Source organism: Herpailurus yagouaroundi, unplaced genomic scaffold, assembly GCF_014898765.1.
Source record: "Herpailurus yagouaroundi ecotype Mexico unplaced genomic scaffold, PumYag 160, whole genome shotgun sequence".
NCBI classification, from domain to species: domain Eukaryota; kingdom Metazoa; phylum Chordata; class Mammalia; order Carnivora; family Felidae; genus Herpailurus; species Herpailurus yagouaroundi.
Window position 1 is genome coordinate 20,496,004 of NW_024412401.1, and position 23,269 is coordinate 20,519,272.

Genomic DNA, 23,269 nt, shown 5'->3' on the forward strand with positions numbered 1-23,269 from the left:
GAAATTACTGAACTCTTGTATCCCAGGTTCCTCAGGGACACTGTCACCTTGGATTTAATTACAAATATGTCCACTCCTCAAAGCCATAATACTTACACTGTCATTTAAATTCAAGTCCTGTTAAGTGGGCTATGTAGTCCCTGTACCAGCTGGCTTTTAGCTCCATCCATTGTAGTGCAACCTCATAAAAGAGATGTTCTAGCTCCTTAACTTTCCTAGTCACTTTTTGTCATAATGTGGCTTTAAGTACATGACATGAATTTTGAGGGTTCTGTTCAATGCCCTCAATGTCAAAATTTGGTCTCATTAAAAGTTGTGCAGTGTATTGCTTTCCTTGTTATAAATCTTGGTGGCCACTTTGCATGGTATTGTGAAGAAAGCAGACCAGAGTTTTTTTAATTTTTGTATTTTTTGTATTTTTTTGTTCAGGTCTTCCCAGCATTTATCTTCTTTTGTGTCACTTCTTAGGGAGTGGGTGAACTGGGGATAAAACCTTGGTCCGTTTGTCTTTTAAGGCCCATGTTCTTTTTACTCTACCACCCTTCGATGGCAAAAATCTCATAGGATATAATTTGTTCAGAGAAATATGCTTTTCTTATTTGCCTTTTGCCTTTTGTGTTATTTTTAAATTAATTCACTTATTAAATAGAAAACATACATAATGGCACACAAACTTTAAAATATTAAAGAGAATACAGTAGAAGGTCTTTCTTCTATTTCTATACCCAGATACTTGGGTCCTCTCCTCAGAAGCAGTCATCATTAGCAGTTTCTTATTAATCATTTGAGAGGTTTTACACTTGTCCAAACATATGTGTATATATATCAGAGATACCTTTTGATTATTTTTTCCATCCTTTGAATTGGTCTTAGAGTACCATATATTACAGTGAAATATTCACAGCTGATTATAGTTCAGATTTGACTACCCCTTCATCAGTGTCCCTTTTGTGTTCTTACTATGTTTTAAAAATTTATTGAAGCCATAGGGAATAGATTATTTCTTGAGTTGCTTCCCATGGCAAAGGTCTGTTTCCCTGAAATTCTGGCCTTGAATACACTAGGAATGTTTCCTCTGTCCTCATTCACCCTGCTAGATTGAAGTTCACACATTTGTTACTGAGTTAAGAAATTCTGGCAGTTTATATCCAGATAATGTGTTAGAATTCAAAAGTTGTGAGGGAAACTTTGTGGTTATTTTGCAGGGTGTTGCGAAGAATTGTCATTCCCCTGCCCCAACATACTAAATTAGTCCCCTTTTTAGTTTAAACTTTAAAAAAAAACAAAAAACAACAAAACCTTAGACATGCATGTAACATCTTCACTGTAAAAATCTTTGATTAAGAAACGTATACTATAGAAAGTGATAGTTGTCTGTAATACTCCCTCTCCAGTCTACTCCAAGATAACTACTTTTCATAGTTTGGTGTATACTCTTCCAACATCTCTTTTTCTTTTCTTTTTCTTTTTTCTTTTTCTTTTTCTTTTTCTTTTTCTTTTTCTTTTTCTTTTTCTTTTTCTTTTTCTTTCTTTTTCTTTTTCTTTTTCTTTCTTTTTCTTTTCTTTATATGTTTGTTTATTTTGAAAAAGAGTGTGTGTGAGTTGTGGGGCACAGAAAGAAAGGGAGACAGAATCCCAAGCAGTTTCCATGAGGTCAGCAGGGAGCCAGACACAGGGTTTGATCTCAGGAACCATGAGATCATGACCTGAGCCGAAATCAAGAGTCAGACGCTAAACTGACTCAGCCACTCAGGCGCTCCTACTCTTGCAACATCTTAATTTTGTTTTGTTTTGTTTTGTTTTAATATGTTTGTTTATTTTGACAGAGAGAGCGAGAGAGAAAGAGAGAGAGAGAGAGAGAGAGAGAGAGAGAGAGAGGACGCACAAGCAGAGGAGGGGCAGAGAGCAAAGGAAAGAGAGAGAATCCCAAGCAGGCTCTATGCTGTCAGCACAGAGCTTGACACAGGGCTCAAACTCACAAACCCTGAGATCATAACCTGAGCCTAAATCAACAGTTGGTTCTTAACCGACTGAACCACCATGTGCCCTTTAATTTTTTTTTTTTTAAATAAGTTAAATTTTTAAAAATGTTTATCTTGAGAGAGATAGACAATGCGAGCAGGGGAGGGATAGAGAGAGGGAGACACAATATCTGAAGCATACTCCAGGTTCTGAGCTGTCAGCACAGAGCACGATGTGGGGCTCAAACTTAAAAACTGTGAGATCATGACCTGAGCCGAAGTGGGACACTTAACCACTGAGCCACCCAGGAGCCCCCAAATATAAGTTAAATTTTAATTTTGCAGTATTTGAATATGTGAAAGAATGCTTGTAACATATTTGAGTTTTGGAGAGGAATAATGGAAATAATACCCATGAGCCCACCACCCATCATTATCTTTTAGTAGAGTTTAGTGTAGTGTACTTTAAATGTTTTCTTAGACTTACCTTTGCTTCCTAAGTGATAGGATTTTTTCCCCCACTAGACTGGTGAATTGCAGGAGTAAGGACTTAGTCTTTTCAGCCATATCTCACTGTCTGATGTGTCAGGTCCCAAAGAGTGAAGCCTGGTTTTTGGCCTCTGAGAGACCTCAGCCCATCTGGATTTTTAGGGAAAGGCTTTTCTGGAGAAAAAGCAAGAAAAATGATTATTATTGAAAAAGAGTGTAATTTGCAGTGTTTTTTGGGATTATTCTTTTTCTTTGGGTCAAAAATTTACTCTCTTCAGAGTGTGTCGATTTCCTAGGATGATTCTGTAATTAAGACTGATTTAGACTCATAATCAGGTAACTGATATGTGATATTGGCAATAACTAAACCTTGTCAACCGTATTGTAAGGTAATTTGTAAGCATTAAAGTGTTCATGTTTATTCTTAGTAGACATAAAGACTTTTTAGCAGATACCAGACAGCATGAGAATTGTAATACCTCTCTTAACTTTTCTTGTGAAACTTGGAAATTCCAGGCAAGCATTACAGAAAAGAAACTCAAAGCTTCTGCATACAAGTTTATCTGTTACATCTTTTTGTTTCTTCCTCCCCAAAGGCTTCTGTATTTTCTTGGAGTATTCTTGTTTTTAATGAGTAGATACATAGACCAGAGAATATATTCTGAGGTTCAAGGAAGAAGGGCAGGAGGATTAATGGGAGGATGGAAAAGGAATCAGAAGATCTAGCTCATAACCTACATACTGATCAGAAGATGACAAATACACAAATGCAGTGACTTGAGTGTGTTACTTGTTGTGGTGATCCTCAGGTGTATAGCAGTACCCTGGAAATAGAGGGGAAAGTTCTCGGGTGACAGAAAAATAAGCAAATAGTTAAGAATACCATAAAGTTTGTTCAAGAAGTCTTTCCAGAGAGATGAGTTTAAAGATGATATTTAAGGGGCTAATTAAAATGTGTTGATTGGAAGGAAAGATTATTCATAGTAGGATAAATGAAAAGTATGGGGAGAGGATTAAAAAGATGGCAAATTATATGCTGACCATATTGGTCTAGAGAGAGTAGAGTGATACCGAAGTTGTACTTGCTACCCTGCAGAAGGAAATGAGTCCCTCTGTTGTTTTCTTCAAAAAGTGAAGATATACAGAGCTGGACTAGTTTGGCAGATTCACTTCTTTGAGAGCCCTTTCGTCAGGAACCTAGTGTGTCTTGGCACCTATTATGTTGTCTCCTTTCTAATTTGTTAAAGGGTTGAAAGCTTTGTGCCACTTAAAATTTTGGTGGCTTATGACTGAAGACCTATTACTATGAGCAATGGAAGCAGAAGAGCAAATGCTACATTCCTAATGACTTCCATTTATCTAGAACACATGCCCTTCAGGAAAATAGGATTGCTTGACTAGCTGGCCTCTATCCTGAAGAATCTCCCACCTCATCAATTTCCTCTATTTTCCCATTCTCATTTCTAAAATCCCAGAAGGCAGAGATCTTTCTTTGCCATCTTTCTCCCACCATTTACCACTTTTATTTGAGTCTCCTATTCTGGCTCTTGCATTAAAGTATCCTAATCATGTTGGTGTTCTCTAGATAGCTGATTCTTGGTTACCTTGAACCTAGGAGCCCTTCCTTCCACTTTCATGTTTGTTTTTTTTTTTTTTTTTAATTTTTTTTTCAACGTTTATTTATTTTTGGGACAGAGAGAGACAGAGCATGAACGGGGGAGGGGCAGAGAGAGAGGGAGACACAGAATCGGAAACAGGCTACAGGCTCTGAGCCATCAGCCCAGAGCCCGACGCGGGGCTCGAACTCACGGACCGCGAGATGGTGACCTGGCTGAAGTCGGACACTTAACCAACTGCGCCACCCAGGCGCCCCTCCATTTTCATGTTTTAAAGGGACCACATGCATAAATTTCATTTTTGTATCAAAAGATGCAGGGTATGCTATGAAAAACAAATTTTTTTCCTCAACCCTGTCCTTTAGCTATTCGGTTTCTGCCTCAAGGCAGCCACTATTGCCATTTATTGTGGATTTCTCTAGAGAGAGTTTGTTCATTCACAAGAGTTTATACATTTATATTTAAAGCCCCGCTCACAAAAGGTAGTATGCTTTGCATAGTGTTAACATACCTTGCTTTTTTTCACTTCATATATTTAATATATACTACATGTATGGAACCAGTTCCTATTAATGGACATTTTAAAAATGAAGGTGAAATTAATTTATAAAATTAACCATTTTGTAGTGTATAATTCAGTGACATTTAGTATATTCACAGTGTTATGTAATCATCACCTCTATATAATTCCAAAACATTTTCATCAGCTCTAAAGGAGACACTGTATTCATTAAGCAGTCAGTCGCTATTCTTCCCCCAACCCCCAGTTGCTGGCAGTCACTAATCTACTTTCTGCCTTTATGGATTTACCTATTTTGGATATTTCATATAAATGGAATCATACAATATGTGACCTTTTATGACTGCCCTCTTCAGTTAGCATAATACTTTCAAAGTTCATCTATGTTGTAGCATGTATCAGGATATCCTTCCTTTTTTTGTTTTTTACTTTTATTTATTTTGAAATTTGATTCCAATAATCATGACCTCTGCATGAGGATGACACGTAAATTTGTGAAGTGCTCCATATTTTTAAAATTTGGGGGCGCCGGGGTGGTTCAGTCAGTTAAGCAACCGGCTCTTGATTTCGGCTCAGGTCCCGAAATCAGGTCTCTTGATTTCACAGTTCGTGGGACTGAATCTTGCATCAGGCTCTGTGCTGACAGTGTGGAGCCTGCTTGGGATTCTCTCTTTACCCTTCCCCAACTCACTCACACTCTTAAAATAAATAAATAAACATTTAAAAAATTGATTCCAGTGTAATTAACATTAGCTGTATGAGCTTCAGGTGTACAATATAGTGATCCAACAAGCCTATACATTACTCAGTTTCCATCACAATAAGTGTACTCCTAGTCCCCTTCACCTATTTCACCCATCCTTCTCAACCCCCACCTCTCCTCTGGCAGCCACTAGTTCTCTTAAGAGTCTTTTTTGTTTTGTTTGTCTCCTTTTTTTCTTTGTTAGGATATCCTTACTTTTTAAGATGGAATAATACTGCATTGTATGTGTATACCACATTTTGTTTATTCATTCATCAGTTGATGGACATTAGGTTGTTTCTAGCTTTTGGCTGTTAATAGTAGAGCTGCTGTGAATGATTGTTACAAGTATTTGTTTGAATATATTTGTTGTGAATATATACCTAGGATTGGAATTGCTATTAAAGGACATTTAAGTTGCTTCTGATATTGGCTGTTACAGTGCTAAAGTTGATATTTTACATGTATAATTTTTTAATGTTCATTTTTGAGAGAGAGTGCATGAGCAGGGGAGGAACAGAGTGGCGGTGGGGGGTGGGGCAGAGGATTCACAGTGGGCTGACAGCAGAGAGCCCAACGTGGGACTTGAACTCATGAATAGAGCCGAAGTTCAAGGCTCAACCGAATTGAGCCACCCAGGCACCCCATGTATAATTTTATACATGTATGTGTATTGGATGATAGCCAGTAGTGGAATTGCTGAGTTATAGCATCGAGCATTTAACAATACATACAACATTTTGGAATATTTTACAAAACTGTCTTCTATAGAGGCTGTGCTATTTTCACCCCTACTAGCAAAGTATGAGACTGCTTTTTCCTCCCTTGGCCTTTAGGTACAGCCAGCCTCTTACAAATCATATTCCAGAGAGCACAGTGAAAACAGCCATAGGTGATAGTTCTTGTGCCTTGATTGACTCAGAATCTCCTTCCTGCTTAGCCTGTCTTTCCCTATCTACCATCCTGGTTCTTTTATTTCTGACTTCCTATTTTGGCTCTTAATAAGTGGGCCCCCCTCTTTGTTTGGTGTGCTGTTCAAACTTCCTTCTCTGGGTTATCAACTTGGCTTTCTGCTTATATTTTAATTTTGGACAATTTCTTTCAGTTTATTTTCTTTTTTTTCTTTTTTCTTTTAATTTTTTTTTTCAACGTTTATTTATTTTTGGGACAGAGAGAGACAGAGCATGAACGGGGGAGGGGCAGAGAGAGAGGGAGACACAGAATCGGAAACAGGCTCCAGGCTCTGAGCCATCAGCCCAGAGCCTGACGCGGGGCTCGAACTCCCGGACCGCGAGATCGTGACCTGGCTGAAGTCGGACGCTTAACCGACTGCGCCACCCAGGCGCCCCTCTTTCAGTTTATTTTCAATAGTAATACCTTGGAAGTAGAGAGGAAAGTGTTGAGGTGGCTGAGAAGAAGCAAATGGTTAAGAATGGTGTTTAGTTTGTTCAGGAAGGCTGTTCAGAAGAGATGAGTTCAGAAATGACTTTTGAAGAAGCTAATTGGAATGTATTGATTGAAAAGAAAGATATTCATAGTAGGATAAAAGAAAATTGTGAAGGGAGGATTCCTTCCTGGCCTCATTCCTGGCCAGTAACTGGCTGGAACATCCTCCCTTGGTAGCGGGAGTAAAGGATGAGTCACTTCACAGTTTTGCAACCTTTAGTCCAGGACTAGGACTCTCAGAGTCAGGAAAATATGTTGGTTATAGACTCCACAGAGTATACAGAGAGTCTTATTTTAGTAGTAGGGCAGTGCAGTGAGTCTAGGACAGTGAGTCTAGTAAGAGTGGGTGCTGAGTTTTACACTGTACATGTGGTATCTGTATAAGCAGTTGAAACTAATGATTATAGGTGTTGGCAAACTAACAAAGAAAAGAGAGAAATTGTAACAATATGGTTTGGCTGATAAAAATAATGTTAATTGTAGTCTTCTGACTCCTTTATTTCTATCTTATCTTTTTCCAGAAAGAATTTGTGGTGGCTAATTGCAGTCATTAACATCAACTTATTATCATTTCTGTTCAATTACTGTGGCATGCAATTATGTATGTTAAAAATGTCAGATTAATGTATTAAAGTTTCATTTGAGGGGCACCTGGCTGGCTTAGGTGGTAGAGCATGTGACTCTTGATCTCAGGGTTGTGAATTTGAGCTCCATGTTGGATGTAGAGATTACTTAAAAAATAAATCTTAAAAAAAAAAAAAAGTTTCATTTGATTACAGTACTTAAGTGCCTAACCTGGTCACAGTACTTGTTGTATATATACAACAGTCTGTTACTCTGTAAAAGCATGGTCATCTTATGGTTTTTTTTATTATTGATTTCATTGGTTCAGAGTGGTAAGAAATGAATTTGATCGGCTAAACAGGATTAACAGAAATATTGTAGAGATCAACAATTGTTACAGTTATTCATTGCACAAACAAGTATTGGACACCTTTTCCTCATGCTAAGAACCATGCTAGGCACTGGGGATACAGAGATGAAAGTCCTTGACCTTAGTGAGCTCAAGTCCAGAGAGGAAAATATATTTACTACCATGTAATTAAGTGAAAGTGGAGGAAAACAACTTAACCCAATTTTTGGGTGGTTAGGAGAGGCTTCCCAGAGGAAATGATACCTAAATTGAAAAGAATTTAAAAGTCAACAAAAGTCTGTAGGTTCACTCTTTGCATTGTGTGTTCTATGGGTTTTGGCAAATGTATAACGACACATATTCACCCTAATAATATGACACAGAATAGTTTCCCTTTCCTGAAATTTCCCTGTGCTCTACCTATTGATCCTTACTTCCTTCAAAACCTCTGGCGTAAAGTAAGTTTTGAAAGATGAGTAGGAGTCAGTTAAGAAGGAGAAAAGAGGGGGCGCCTGGGTGGCGCAGTCGGTTAAGCGTCCGACTTCAGCCAGGTCACGATCTCGCGGTCCTTGAGTTCGAGCCCCGCGTCGGGCTCTGGACTGATGGCTCGGAGCCTGGAGCCTGTTTCCCATTCTGTGTCTCCCTCTGTTTCTGCCCCTCCCCCGTTCATGCTCTGTCTCTCTCTGTCCCAAAAATAAAATAAAAAACGTTGGAAAAAAAAAAAAAAGGAGAAAAGTGTTTATGGTACTAAAATACTAACATAAAAAAGCATGACTTATAAGCGTGTTGAAAATTCTAGATGACTTGAGGGCAGGGGATAAGAGTGGGGCAGGATCAGAGATGAGGCATAGAGTCTTCATATCTTACAGGATTTGAAAGCTGTAGCAAGCTATATTTTATCTTGAAGACAATGAGAAGCCTTTAAAGACCTTAGGGGAATGAAACAATCAGATGGTGGTGATTGTAGTGATATACCCAGTTTGTTTGATATATTAAAAAATCTTTTGTAGAATATAACAGATACACAACTTCATAAAACAGACATTTAGTTTAATGAATTCACATAAGATAGGCAAAAAATAGACCTTTGTCAGGCACCCTAGAAAGCTCTCCACAAGCCCCTTCCCAATCATAATTTCCATCTCCCTAAAAGTAACTACTCTACCAACTTTATGCTAATGACTTCCTTGCTTTATATTTTATCACTCAAGTGTACATCACTAAACATAAGAATTTATTTTTGCCTATGTTGTCTTTTTTGATACATCTTATAGTTCTTTTTTAATCTATGGGTTCCTTCTCCATCTCCTAATTTTTTTCTTGCAGTTTTTTATTGAAGTGACAAAGCCGTTAACTACATGGCTTTGTTTGACTTACACTTTCCCATATTGTGAATTTTGCTCAATATATTCCCATAGCATAGTTTACTCTTCTGTCCTTTATATTTTTTGGTAACTTGATAGTTGAACTGCAAGATTGATCAAATTCAAATTTGATATATTTCATTTGAAATGTACAATTTAAAACTCCTCTCCAATTGGTGGATGATATTTGGATTTTTCACAAATTTTTGCTATTGAAACAGTGCTAGAGTGAGCAACTTCATACAAATGTGTTTTTTTGGGAATATGCAAATGGATCTCCCCTTCCCCATTATATATTGTGTACCTTTAAGTACCTTTCCTTCATAGTTACTTAATATGTATGATTGTTTGATATATATTTTTGTTCTTCAGGCCATAAATTTTATGAGTAAGGGAAATGTTTATCTGTGTATTCCTAGTACCTTTGCGCAATAAATACTAGTTGAATTAGTGCATTTCTATTAAGCAGAATTATTGGATTAAGGGATATACACATTTTAAGTTTTGGTAGATATTGTCAAGTTATACTCTAGAAAGATTGTACCTATTTATATTTCTGCTCCTGATACTCATTTTCTCACATCCAGCCTCAATGCCCCTTTTGCCCTCCCCCTTTTCTCCTCTATCTTTTGATCCTCTTCTTCTACAAACATTTTTAAAGTTTATTTTTAGTAATTTCTACACCCATTGTGGTGTTCAAACTCAGGACCCTAAGATTAAGAGTCACATGCTCATGACTGAGCCAGCCAGGTGCCTTAGAAACATTTTTTGATACATTCTTGGTTCTGTTCTAGGTACTTAGGATACATCAGGAAGCAGAACTCAAAAAGATCCTGAGTGGGAGGAGACAGTAAATGTAATGAATAAGGAAATTATATGGGAATTTAGAGAGTGGGCCAATTAAGGAGTAGATGGTTCAGGGGCACCTGGATGGTTGGGTTTGTTAAGCATCTGACTTCAGCTCATGTCATGATCTCTTGGTCTGTGAGTTGGAGCCCCAAGTCAGGCTCTGTGTTGACAGCTCAGAGCCTGGAGCCTGCTTCGAATTCTGTGTCTCCATCTCTCTTTGCCCCTCCCCTGCTCATGCTTTCTCTCTCTCTCTCCCGCCCCCCTCTCTCTCAAAAATAAAGGTTAAAAAAAAATTAAAGAGTAGATGGTTCAAGGTAATTGGGAACACTAGAATTGAAGTTGTTGTAATTATAAATAAGGTGGTTAGTGTATAAACCACAGAAAATGACTTGAGTAAAACTTGGAGGTGGTTAGCAGTATGGCTCTCTGGGTGAAAGTGTGATGGTTAGAAGAAATAGCTGGTTCAAAGGCTAGTTGATCTATTGTGTTTTTCTTCCTCCCTCCCTCCCCCCCCCTTTCTTTCTTATCCTAGATTTTTTTTTCATGTTTATTTATTTTTGAGAGAAAAAGAAACAGAGTGTGAGTGAGGGAGGGGCAGAGAGAGAGGGAGACAGAATCCAAAGCAGGCTGCAGGCTGTGAGCTGTCAGCACAGAGCCTGGCACAGGGCTCAAACTCATGAACCGAGAGATCATGACCTGAGCCAGTCAGACTTTTAACTGGCTGAGCCACCCAGCCGCCCCTAGATCCTAGATTTTTTAAATTAAAGATCCATGTTGGTTTCCAATGTATTTATGACTTATAATAAAGATGGCTGCATATTAATATTATACTTCTCTGATCTAGATACTTCATTTTTTTAATTTCCCAATTTTTACTTATTAATTTTTTTTAAATGTTTATTTTTGAGAGAGAGACAGAATACGAGCAGGGGAGGGGCAGAGAGAGAGGGAGACACAAGCTGAAGCAGGCCCAAGGCTCTAAGCTGTCAGCACAGAGCTTGATGCGGGGCTTGAACCCACGAACCTTGAAATCATGACCTGAGGCGAAATCAAAAGTGACGTTTAGCCCCCTGAGCCACCTAGCCACCCCACACCTATTTTGTTTCTTAAATTCCACATGAGTGAACTCATATGGTATTTGTCTTTCTCTAACATATTTTGCTTAGCGTAATAAACTCTAGCTCCATCCACGTTGTTGCAAATGGCAAGATTTCATTCTTTTTGATGCCTAAGTAATAAATTATTATATATAAATACCATATTTTCTTTATCCATTCATCAGTCAGTGGACATTTGGGCTCCTTCCATAGTTTGGTTATGGTTGATAATGTTGCTGTAAACATCAAGGTGTATGTGCCCCTTCAAATCTGTATTTTTGTATCCTTTGGGTAAATACCTAGTAGTGCAGTTATTGGGTAGTGCAATTACTGTATTGTAGGGTAGTTCTACAGAATGGGAGAAGGTATTTGCAAATGACCTATCTGATAAAGGGTTAGTATCTGAAATCTATAAAGAACTTTTCAAACTCAACACCCAAAAGACAGCTAAGAAATGGGCAGAACATGGCACACCTGGTGACTGACTTAGGCCTCCAACTCTTGATTTTGGCTCAGGTCATGATCCCAGGATCGTGGGATCATGCCCTGCATCTAGCTCCATGCTGAGTGTGGAGCCTGCTTAGGATGCATGCTCTCTCTCTCTCCACCCCCCCCCCCCCAAATAAATAAAGGAAATGGGCAGAAGGCATGACTAGATCATTTCCAAAGAAGATATCCAGATGGCTAACAGACACATGGAAAGATGATCAACATCGCTCATCATCAGGAAAATACAAATAAAAACCATGGTGAGATACCACCTCACACCTGTCAGAATGGTTAAAATTAACACAAGAAACAACAAGTGTTAGCGAGGATGCAGAGAAAGGGGAACCCTCTTGCCCTGTTGGTGGGAATGCAAACTGGTGCACCCACTAGAGAACAGTATGGAGGTTCCGCAAAAAGTTAAAAATTCCTGTTTCTTGATCTGTATGCTGGTTACATGAGTGTGTTCACAGTATTCATTGAACAGTACCCTTATGATTTGTGTACCCTACTGCATCTAATACTTCACTAGGGCTTCTATATTAAAAATAAGGAGTTGACATTGAACATTTCAAAATGGCTAGGAATTACCTAGCTGTTCAATGTGATGAATGCATTAAACAATTTCTATTAATAAATCATCTTTCCTTTCCTATAATATGCCCTAGTTGATTATGATAAGTTATTCTTTTACTATAATTTTTTTTTTAATGTTTATTTATTCTTGAGAGAGAGAGAGACAGAGTGTGAGCAGGGGAGGGGCAGACAGAGAGGGAGACACAGAATCTGAAGCAGGCTCTGGGCTCTGAGCTGTCAGCACAGAACCTGACGGGGGAGGGGGGCTCAAACTCACAAACTGTGAAATCATGACCTGAGCTGAAGTTGGACACTTAATTGACTGAGCCACCCAGGTGCCCCAGTTATTCTTTTACTATAATGCCAGGTTAGATTTGCTTGTATTTTAATACATATGTTCACAAAGAAGTTTGGTCAATAGCTTCTTTTTTTTAAATTCTCTTATGTTAGGTTTGAAGTACTTTTCTTTATTAACAGTTTTTTACTGTTTTCAATGGAAAGGGAAGTTCTATAGTACTTATCTAATCTCCTGTCTTGAAAGGGAGAATGGAATAATTTCTAGTGGTTGATTTTATTGTCCTTTGTGAGTTACCTGGTAATTACTACATTTTAGTAATTGGTAGATGAGTCCTGTCATTGCCTAGACAGATGACTATTCACTTGAAGTCTGAGGCTCAAATATCCTGTCATTTCATTGTCATGGAAAAATTGACCGTCACTGGACTAACTGGTGATATAACAGTTGCCTGGGGTTGTTTTGTTTGGTAACTATAGACCTTACTTTTTTAATGTGACTATTTCTGATTTCTAATGTTTTCCACTAGAAACAAGATGAAATAAACAGAACAAGAAGCCTGTGAGTATATTGCCATTGCATAGTCAACAGGGATAAGTAAAGAATCTTCACCTTCTATGAAAGAGGATTCATTTTTAATTGGGTCCTGGACCTGCTAGAATTTTCTCATTTACATGTACGCTCACATTGAACTGGTCTTTGAGCTCAGTAGGATAGTCCGTCTGGCTGCCTTCTTCCATCAGTGCAGGAGCACTATGCTTTTGACTGAGAGACTGGCTTTTTCATATAGGAAATTCTGTAGCTTTATTTTTCAAATTGTAATTCAAAATCAGTGGCATGAGAGTCCCCAGCTTCTTACTGAAAAGGCAGATTCAAACAACAACACAGATTCTTAAGGCACTTCCGGCATTTTGAATTAGAATTTCTGGGAGTGGGATCTAGGTAATGCGTTTTATAACAGGACTCAATTTTTTTTTTCTTTTTTTTTTTCTTTTTTTTTTTTCTTTCTTTCTTTCTTTCTTTCTTTTTCTTTTCTTTTTTTTTTTTTTTAAAGTGTGTTGTAGGGGCACCTGGGTGACTCAGGCAACTGAGCGTCTGACTTTGGCTTGGGTCATGATCTCACTGTTCGTGAGTTCGAGCCCCATATCAGGCTCACTGCTGTCAGTACAGAGCCTGTTTGGGATTCTCTCTCTCCCTCTCTCTCTCTGTGCCCCTCCTCCACTTGTGCGCAAGCACACGTGCTCTCTTTCTCTAAAATAAAACATTTAAAAAATTTTTGAAATTCATCCATTTTGTTGAGTGTATTAGTAATGCATTTCCTTTTATTACTAAGTAGTATTCTATCATGGATATACTACATTTTGTTATTGATTCACCTATTGCTAGGCATTTGGGTTGTTTCTGGTTATTGTGAATAATATGAACATTTTCATGATCATATGTTTTAATTTTTCTTGGTTAAATATCTAGAAGTGGAATGGCTGGATCATATGGGTAGATGTGTGTTTAACTTTTTCAGGAATAGGCAGATGGTTTTTGCTTTGATAATAGAGACATTGTATTAGCGTCATTGAGCATTGTTTAAGGAAAATTGTTTAAGTGGAACTTAAGAATGGGTACCAACTAAATAAGGGAGAAGAGGGAACATTTACTGAGTAATTATCATTCGTCTGGCACATGGAGCTAAATGCTACATACTTGATTTTCAATTTTTTTGCAAATTTGAGAGGTGTTATTACTATTCATTTTTTATAGGTGATGAATAGAAGGGCAGAGAAGTTAAGCAGCCTAAGATCACACAGTTAGTAAGTGATGGCTTTAAACCTAGGTTTATCTGATTCCAAAACTCAAAACCCATTCTATTAAATCAGCAAGGAGTGGAAACGAAGGACATTCTGGCTTCAGAAGTTGAGGGACAAATAGGGGAAATCAGGCTCATTCCTTTATCTCCCAAGTGTGGCAAGCATAGGAACTGTGACAATACCTGTTTGCCAGTTAACAAAGACTTTGTTCTGGGGGAATGGTGGACAATGAGATTTGATATTTATTTGGTATCAGATCATAGAGGGCTTTAAAAGCCGTGAAGATAAATATACTCTTTTATAGATAGTGAGCAGTTACAAATTATCAAAACGGTAACGATGTGATCAGAAACTGGATTTGGGAAAATTAGTCTAGTTGTCATCTGCTGGGTTGATTGAATGGGACAGATCAGAAGGTCACAAGTCCAGCAATAATCTGCAATAATTCAGGCATGAGGTAATGGATTCCTCGATAAGGACTGAGAAACTATGAAGAAGGGACAGTAAGAAGGAGACCTCAGAGTGGAATTAACTATTAAGCTTATTAACAGGCTGGACACGGGAGATAAAGTAGGGAGGAATTTTTGGAATGGTTTTGTGGTTTCTGGCTTGGAAGTGCCAGGAGTTCAGTGGTTTGGGGCTTGAGGTACACTTGGTAATGCTAATCTGCACAGAGCTCATAACATTATAAATATAATGTCATTGCCAATAGAGGCTCAGACTGCCTAACTCTTAGCATCAGGAGCCACTGAACTGCAGGGTAATTGGTTATTCACGTGTTAAGTATGTGAACTGAAGAGGTTTAAGGCTCTAGGGAGGTGGGAAACGTTAGCATGCTCATTAAAATTGTCAGTTTGGCACATATTTGTTATGTGTGAATGCCCAATTTGAGAATGTTGCTGGTTTTAGAAGAGGCTCTTAGTGTACTTAGTTTTTTCTGTAACACATTTGGCCACTGTCTGTTCCCTGCTTGCTTCCTTTTTTGCATCCTGTGATAAGCAGTATCTTCCACCATGCTCACATTCAGTGTTTTACTGTATGAATTGTGGAATCTCTTGATGTCTCCTTATTCTATTGTATGTGCTTCCATTTTCTTCTAAACAGTCTATACTCCAGCTTTCACTCATTAACATTTCTATTAAAGTTTTTAGTAACTTCTTTATTTCTAAATCCAGTAGGCCTTTTTCAGTTTCTTTCTTTCTTTTCTTTTCTTTTTTTTTTTTGGACTCTCCTGTAGCACTTAACACTTATTGATCACTGCTTTCTTGAAACCTTGCTTTTGTTTTTGTTTTTTTTTCTGATTCAGAGATGATACGGCCCTGGTTTTCTTCCTCTCTGGCTTCTTCACACCCTCCTTCATGGACTCTTCCTTTTTGTTTTTTTAAAGTCAGTTTTATTAAGGTATAATTTACATAGAGTAAAAATCTCCCTCATAGTGTCCAGTACTATGTTTGTCAAAACACAAGCACATACAGTCTTATAACCATAACCATAGTTAAGATATAAAGCAGTTCCATCAACCCTAAAAGTTTTCTAAACCCCTTTGGTAGTCAACCACTTCCACTCCTGGCCCATGCAAACCCTCATTTGTTTTCTGCCCTTGTTGTATTGCCTTTTCCAGAAAATTATATAAGAATAATGTAGTATGTAGCTTTTTTTGTCTTTTGGTTTTTTTGTTTCAGTTATCATACTGCATTAGAGATTCATCTGTGTGTTTCTGTTCATGCCTTTTTATTCCTGAATAGTACTCAATTATATGGATATACCATGATTTGTTTATCAAATGGATATTTATAGTTATTAGTGAATATGAATTAAGCAACTGTGAACATTCATGTATAGGGTTTTATGTGAACATGTTTTTATTTTTCTTGGGTGAATACATATGAGAGGGTTGCTGGGTTTTATGGTATGTATATAACTTAGTAAGAAATGCCAAGATTTTCCAAAGTGACCTACCACTTTGCATTCTTGCCAACCATGTATGAGAATGCCAGTGTCTTCACAGCGTCACCAACACTTTGTTTTGTTCTTTGTTTCTTCCCTTCCCTTCTTTGTCTGCTTTTTAAACGTGGCTGTTCTGTAGGTTCCCCTCACCCCTTTGTACAGCCTCCCCCCCTTATCCTGCATTCTGCCTCATTGTTCTTATATACTGACATTTTAATTTTTATACATGATTTACACCTATTTGTTGAGCTGCTATTTTGTGCCAGGCACTAAGGGTACAGCAAGGAATAAAGCAGAAAAATCTGTTTTCATGGCAGTTTGTATTCTTGAAAACTTAGAACTCCACATATCTTTCCTCAGCTCCACAACCATGTATCCATCTGTCTCCCAGACATATTCATTTGAGATAGCACATAAATACCTCAAAGCCAATAATCTAACACTGAATTCATCATCTCCTTCAACTTGCCCCTCTCTTGTATTTCTCTTCTTAATGAATGATGCCATACCCACCCAGTAGCTCAAGCTAAAAAGCTGGGCGGTATTATTTAGGTTTTACTCTCCTCACTTCCCACATTCAATACTTATTAAACCCGATATATTTTATGTCACAAATGTACCCACTCTCTCCACTCCCTCTGCCACCTTCCTAGTTTAAACCATCATCAGGCCAGTATAGTAGCTCCCTTACCAGCCTTCCTGACACCAGTCTCCAGTCCACCTACCCTACAAACTTTTGGCCATACTGCACCACCACCACTCTCTTTCTAAAATGACAAATCTGATTCTGTCTCTCCCGTGCTTAATACCATATTATTTCATTCTTATGTGGAATTTAAGAAACAAGCAAATGAACAAAGGAAACATAAAGAGACAAACTGGAAAACAGACTGTCAACCGTAGAGAACAGATTACCAGAGGGGAACAGGGTGAGGGGGCAGGAGAAATAGGTGAAGAAGATTAAGAGTATACTTACCATGATGAGCACTGAGTAATGTATAGAACTGTTGAATCACTATATTGTACCCCTGAAACCAATATAACACTGAATGTTAACTGTATTGGAATTGAAAAAAGAAAAAGGCTGTGACAGCTCTGCATTAACCTCCAGATAATTCCAATTTCCTAACATTATTAAATTTCCAAATATTACCTGGGACCTCCTTTGATTAGGTTCTTTTATAACCCTGTAGCCTCCTATTCAGATATGCTAGAACTGTTTTCAGGTTCACCGAATATACTTTTGCATGTATAATTTCCATTTCCTGGAATAATCCCTTACCCCCTTTATTGGTACTTATGCCTAGCAAAACCTAACAATCCTCAGTATTGTTCTATTGGCTAGTGAGATGTTTTAGTGCATTTTTGGAGTGGGGAAGGAAACTTGCCCACTTAAACTGATGTTGTTTCTCTTATAATGGTACCACTCTCAAGTGACAATAGGGAACTAGTTGGTCAGAGAGCATAACTTATTTTCATGGCTTAGGGTTGGACCTTGTAGATGGCATCAAATCATTCATTTGGTTTAGTCATATAATAGACATTTATCGAGCACCTACTGTTTCCAGGAAACTGCTATGCAGTGCTGTGGTACATTCAAGGATGAGGCAGTGTCCTTCAATGAGAGGTTTCTTTGGGTCCAGAGTTTCAGGAGAAATAGCATTGTCACTTGTTTGGAGCAATCTAGGGTGATAGGCATGTTCTGAAGTTCTGTGATTATTTTTCAGTTTTTTTTTTTTTTAAAGAAGCAAGGTAATTATTCACAGTTGTTATGGCAACAGTGGTACAGCCTGGAAGAATTTTCTTTTAGACCCCTTCTTTCCCTGTGTTTAGAGTGTAAGTAAATTATTAAAACAAAAAATGTCACAGTAAACCAACGTATCCTTTTTGAGGGGTGAAAAGAAAGGAAGAAGTAAGTATAGGAAGAAAACTGACTCTCAGTGTATAGTTAAATTAAATAGACTGTGACTGATTAGTAGTAGTCCCATATGTCCAGGATTGCGAGTTGGCTCAGGTAATGAAACCATCCTGTTTTGACGTCATTCAGTGCTTCCAGAATTTTGAGTCTTAACCGCAAATTTTCAAGGGAACTGCACCTTTAGAACTCTGAGGACTTTGTAACCCAGACGTTGACAGTCCCTCAGCAGATATTAGGGTTGTCAGTGTGTGGACCCTCCTGCTACCTATTTATTAGGAACTTATCAGGCAAGCAAAAACTTGGCAACATGACAAAACAACAAGAAATGCCCATTGCTTTCCCTGTTCCAGGGACCTGTGCTAGGTACTTTACGTGGATTTTCTCTTATAATCTTTCAGTAACCAACGAGACTCATACTATTCTCATATTACCTGGAGGAAATGTCTGTAATAACTTCTTCAAGGCCATATAGCCAGTAGTGGCAGAGCTTAAAAGAACTTAGTTTTGGCTTGAGTACTCATATTCTTAATTATGAAGCTAAATTACTCCTTGTTTCTTGGGATAAAGGCCTATTTTTAGTGATTGTGTTCTCATGCACACACATGCATCACATTAGTTGCCTCAAATTCAATGTTGAATGTGAAATAGGATTTAAATGTAATTAACATTGAATTTTTTTTAATCTGAAAAATGAATACAAAATGTTCAGTTTTCTCTTGTCATTCAAAGCTCCTGTGTTTTAATGGATTTTATTAAATTCTATAGGCAGTTGAGAAAAAAAGTGGCTCTCTCTGAGCACCCAAAGGGCTACAGTGTTTCATTACATTTTGGAAGATTAGAGGTTAATGCCATTCTTTGGCCTTTTAAAGAGCGTCAAAATTAGACATCATTGCTCCCAGACAAGGGAATCACTCTCTTCCACTGTGTTAGGTCTGAGATTCTCAGGGATATACTGTGGTGGTCTCAGATTTGGCAAACATCAAGACAAGGAAGGATTTCTTAGAGACAGGTTGAATTTTTGTCATTTTGAATAAGGAAGGTTATATATGCTCCTAAATGATGATGTTCTGAGACCTAGGCCAGAAGGAGGTTTAAAATAGTGTAGAAGCAGGGGTGCCTGGCTGGCTCAGTCAGAGGAGCATGTGACTCTTGATCCCAGGGTCATGAGTTTGATCTCCATGTTGGGTGTAGAGATTATTTAAATAAATAAAACTTTTTTAAACGAAGAGTGTAGAAGCTGTTTTTTGTTATTCTGTATGGTAAATTATAGAGAGCAAGGGTACTTTGTAGATTTGTCTCATGCTTGATAGAAGGCAGAAGCCTGTCTACATGTTATGTGAAAGTAATGGAACACAAGTAGGGCAGGCTCAAGCAAGGTAAGGTGTATAATGATTGGTGGGTTGGGGAAATGATCTTTGAATTATTCCTAAAATTGTCTCTGTCACTCTTCTTTTTTGCTACCATTTGCGGTTTTCTTAGGTCACTGGACCTATTTGGGCTGGGGAGAGCAGCAGAGTACGTAAGAAATTGAATTCCTTATTAATTTTCTTGATTTTATCCTTAAAAATTTTTTTTTATTTTAGCCTTTAACACACTCCCTCTGAACTATGAAGCAGGATATTCATGCATATAAGCATATATGCATTACTTGCAATGGAATGGCATATCCTTTCAGGCTGGGGTTTTTGAAGGGAGGGAAGGAGGGAGAGAGAGAAATTTCAAACCAAAGTCCCCGTTATAATCTTAGCAGTATCTCTTGATTTTTCTTTCCCAGAGGTAAGTAATACCATCAGCTCCTAGTATAGGAAACCCTCTCCTTTGGTCTCTTGGCTAAGGAGTGCAGTGACTAGAAGAAAGTTCATTCTGGAAGTTTATTTTTGTGAACAAGAGACTGAGGACATGGTTTGACTCTCCTTGAAGCAGCCCAGCTAGGCTGGAAGCCAGCTTCATTCTAGAGCTTTGAGAGTGGGCAGTCAGTTCTTTCTAGCAAGAATACACAGCCTCAGGCTAACGTTACTGGCTCTGTTATCCATCTTACAGGGGGTTTGGTTGAGTACCAGTGCTTAGATATCCAGCAGGTGCTAAGAGGGGCCAAATTTTGTTCTCCCTGGGATTTCTCATGAATATGTACTTTCTGTCATTTGAATCCTGAGTATTTCCATTACAGAAATGCTGCTCAAAGGTAGCCTAAGAGAGCTAACTTAAGGTTTTCAAGTAGAAAAAAGTAAGCCTTAAAAAAAAATCGTTTGATTTCTCTCTCCTTTTTTCTCAAGCTGATAAAGTTCTATCTGTACTCTGGGTTTAAAGACAGGGATTCAATCCAGGAACACCACATACCAGAAAGCCTCATTGTTCAGTATTTCATTCAGTACTGTTTGAGTGCCTACTCTGTACCAGAGGCCCATTTTTGACCCAGCTTAGATTACTTTCCCCAGGTTCATTTTCTATCATTTCCTTCCATGTCCTTTTATGTACCTGCCAAATGAACTACCAAGTGTTTTTCAAAATTATATATAGGCTTTCTCACTATTGGGCCTTTACACATGCCATTATTTTTATCCAGATTCTAGGAGGTATTTCCCTCCAAACTTAACCTGTTGAAAACCTGCCAGTCTTTCACAATCCTCTCCTCCATAAAACTTTCCCTGCTCACACTAACAGGAAGTGACCTTACCTTCAACTGATACAGCATTGGGTTTGTACTGTTTTCAAGATTGTTCGTTTCTTGTATTTGTATCAATATTTTCTCTCTCCTATTAAGCTGACTCTACACTCTGAATCTTCTGTGTTGTTTACCATTGTGCTTATAGGGGCTCAATAAATACTTGAATGAGTTAATTTTCCCAGCCTTTTCTATTTTTGCCCTCATATGAGCTCACAAGTCCTCCTTAAGCTGAGTAACCAAACCTGCATATAGGTTCTATTTCTCAGTGAAACCAGGAGTTTTCTGTTTTAGCTGCAGTGGTGTTGTGGAGGAGAGAGTAGAGCCAGTAAGAGATCACCACTGCCACACTGAAAGCACAATTCTTTTATTCAAGCCTTTTCCTTAATTTCCCTTTTTAGTTTCTAATCAGCCTTGGTGGTGCCAGGAGGTTTACTTTCTAGGGAGATTGAGGATGGTGTCCAGGGAGAAAAGCTGGTCTTTGCTCTCATCTACCTTTTTTTCTCTCTGTGGTCTCACCTCACTGTTTTGTATTTCCTTTCTTCTGTCCCCTCCTACTTTTCATATTCTCTTCTACTTCTAACCTCTTCTTTCTAGAAACATTTTGTTTCTTAATATTTGCCCTTTATTTTTTTGAGTTTATTTATTTTGAGAGAGAGAGAGCGAGCGCACAAGCAGGGGAGGGGCAGAGGCAGAGGCAGAGAATCCTAAACAGGCTCTGCACCATCAAAGCAGAGCTCAGCTTGGGGCTTGATCTCACAAACTGAGATCTTGACCTGAGCCAAAATCAAAAGGTGGATGTTCAACCAACTGAGCCACCCAGGTGCCCTGCCTTTATTTCTTCAGTATAGAAATGTCAGCCTTTAGGAAAGTTTTAGAGTATTCTTCCTGTTAGCCTAGCAAAATAAAAAAGTAGAGCGTTATTTAGAAGTAATAGATCAGATTCAGTGAAAAACTAAGTAGTTTCTAACTCTGTATCATGGGCTCCTAATTCTGGCCTCATAATCAGTAAGATTGTCTATCACTGCTCCCTCTTTGGTTCTCTGTGTTGATACTTTTCCTGCTGGAGTTTAAGTAGGCTTTTTGGCTTTGTCTGCTTTTTTGCCCCTGTCCTCCCATCTGTATGCATGAAAAATCCATCTGTAGCTTCAGAAAACATGAAGTCTGAAAGACATACTGGTTTTTGTCCCTTGATCCTTTCTCTCTAGTGTTCAGAACAACAAATGTATCAAGATCTGAAACCAATACCCCTAAAAGTCTCTTTTTTCTAATGTGTGATCAGAATGCTTTCTGAGCAGAATGCTTTGTATCCCCTATGGTTTGACTAGTACCTTTCCTGGCCATTTTTGAGGTTAGCCTCTTTTTCATGTTGATTTTTTTCTCCTGAGGTAATGATTACTCTCCTTTTCTTATGCTCATATGTTGCCTTAAATTCAAAAGGGAAAATGCTCATGAGATCTTCTATCCCTACTCTGAGCTGTACCCACAAATGTTGTCTGGAATCCAGTGTTCAAATTTTCTTCATTGGTTGTAAAACCCACATGTTTTAGCTCTCTTGTCTCTTTTAGTGGAATTACTATCTACCATGTAGTCCTAGTGTGCAAGCCAAGGTGTCATTTCCCTGTTACCTTCTATTTGTCCCCTGGTTTTATCACTTCACTCTGGATTTTTTTTTTTCCAGTTCCTTAACTCTTTTCCATTTCCACTGCATGGATGCAGGTTTTTATCTCCTACATGAGCGATTGTGAAAGCCCAATCTTATGGTCTTCAGAAGGTTTTCACTGCCCACATAACTACCAAGATTTTTTTTTTTAATTACTAATATGAGGAGTCCATCTCCATTTTAGGATGATAAATAATTCCTTTTCCTCACTGTGCCAAATAGGAAATTGGCAAGACAGGACATATAGGATCATGCTTGGAGCAGGATTTGTAACTGCGGTCATTTTAGCTAACATCAAGAATAAAACTAGCTTGTCAGGTGCTGGCCTGAAAAGCAGAAATAATTTTATGAAATTATAGACACTGTTGTTAGATAAACTTGGCTGCATTGTCAGCAAGATTCCATTGCCAGTGCTTATGTTTTCCTCTTTAGCCCAGGCTTCAGATGGAAATTCTGAGCCCCAGGATGTAGGTACTTGATAGGAGTTGTTAGAAAAACCTGTTGTTGCAGCAAGACAGTGAGACTGTTCTGGAGTGCCTGGCTGACTCAGTCAGTAAAGCATGTGACTCTTGATTGTGGGGTCATGAGTTCAAGCCCCACAATGGGTGTAGAGCTTACTTAAAAAAAAATTAAAAGTTGGCATAGTACTTAAAAAAAAAAACAACTGCTGCTATTCTTAGTCAAGCTTTTGGTTTGACTGCTGAACCTTGGCTTTGACTTTCCTCATTACCTGACCAGCTTCTGAAGTTGGACCTGCTTATTGGGTTTAGCCATCTGTTTTTAAAGTCTGAAAGCAGCAAGCCAACTTCAAATGAGAATTTCTCTTCTGCCCATTTTTATAACAGGAAAATACTAGAATCTATGACATTTAGAAACAGATTTTTACTAGAGTTATGGTAGCTAGAGAGTCAGAATTCCAGAGA

General features: G+C 38.2%; 1 protein-coding gene across 8 annotated transcripts in view; it reads left to right on the plus strand.

Moving 5' to 3' along the window:
• The window catches only part of UNC13B (unc-13 homolog B), a 158,237-nt gene that overhangs the window by 31,396 nt on the left and 103,572 nt on the right, over positions 1 to 23,269 (plus strand). For 7 of the 8 annotated variants that reach the window (XR_005792535.1, XM_040481595.1, XM_040481594.1 and 4 more), the window contains exon 5: positions 19,501 to 19,536. The exons of the other annotated variant lie outside the window; for it this stretch is intronic. Coding sequence is in view for 6 of the 7 variants with exons in the window: in XM_040481595.1 (XP_040337529.1) it covers positions 19,501 to 19,536 (36 nt within the window). In the remaining variant the exon portion in view is untranslated. The remainder of the gene's footprint in view (positions 1 to 19,500; positions 19,537 to 23,269) is intronic. 8 annotated transcript variants of the gene reach the window in all.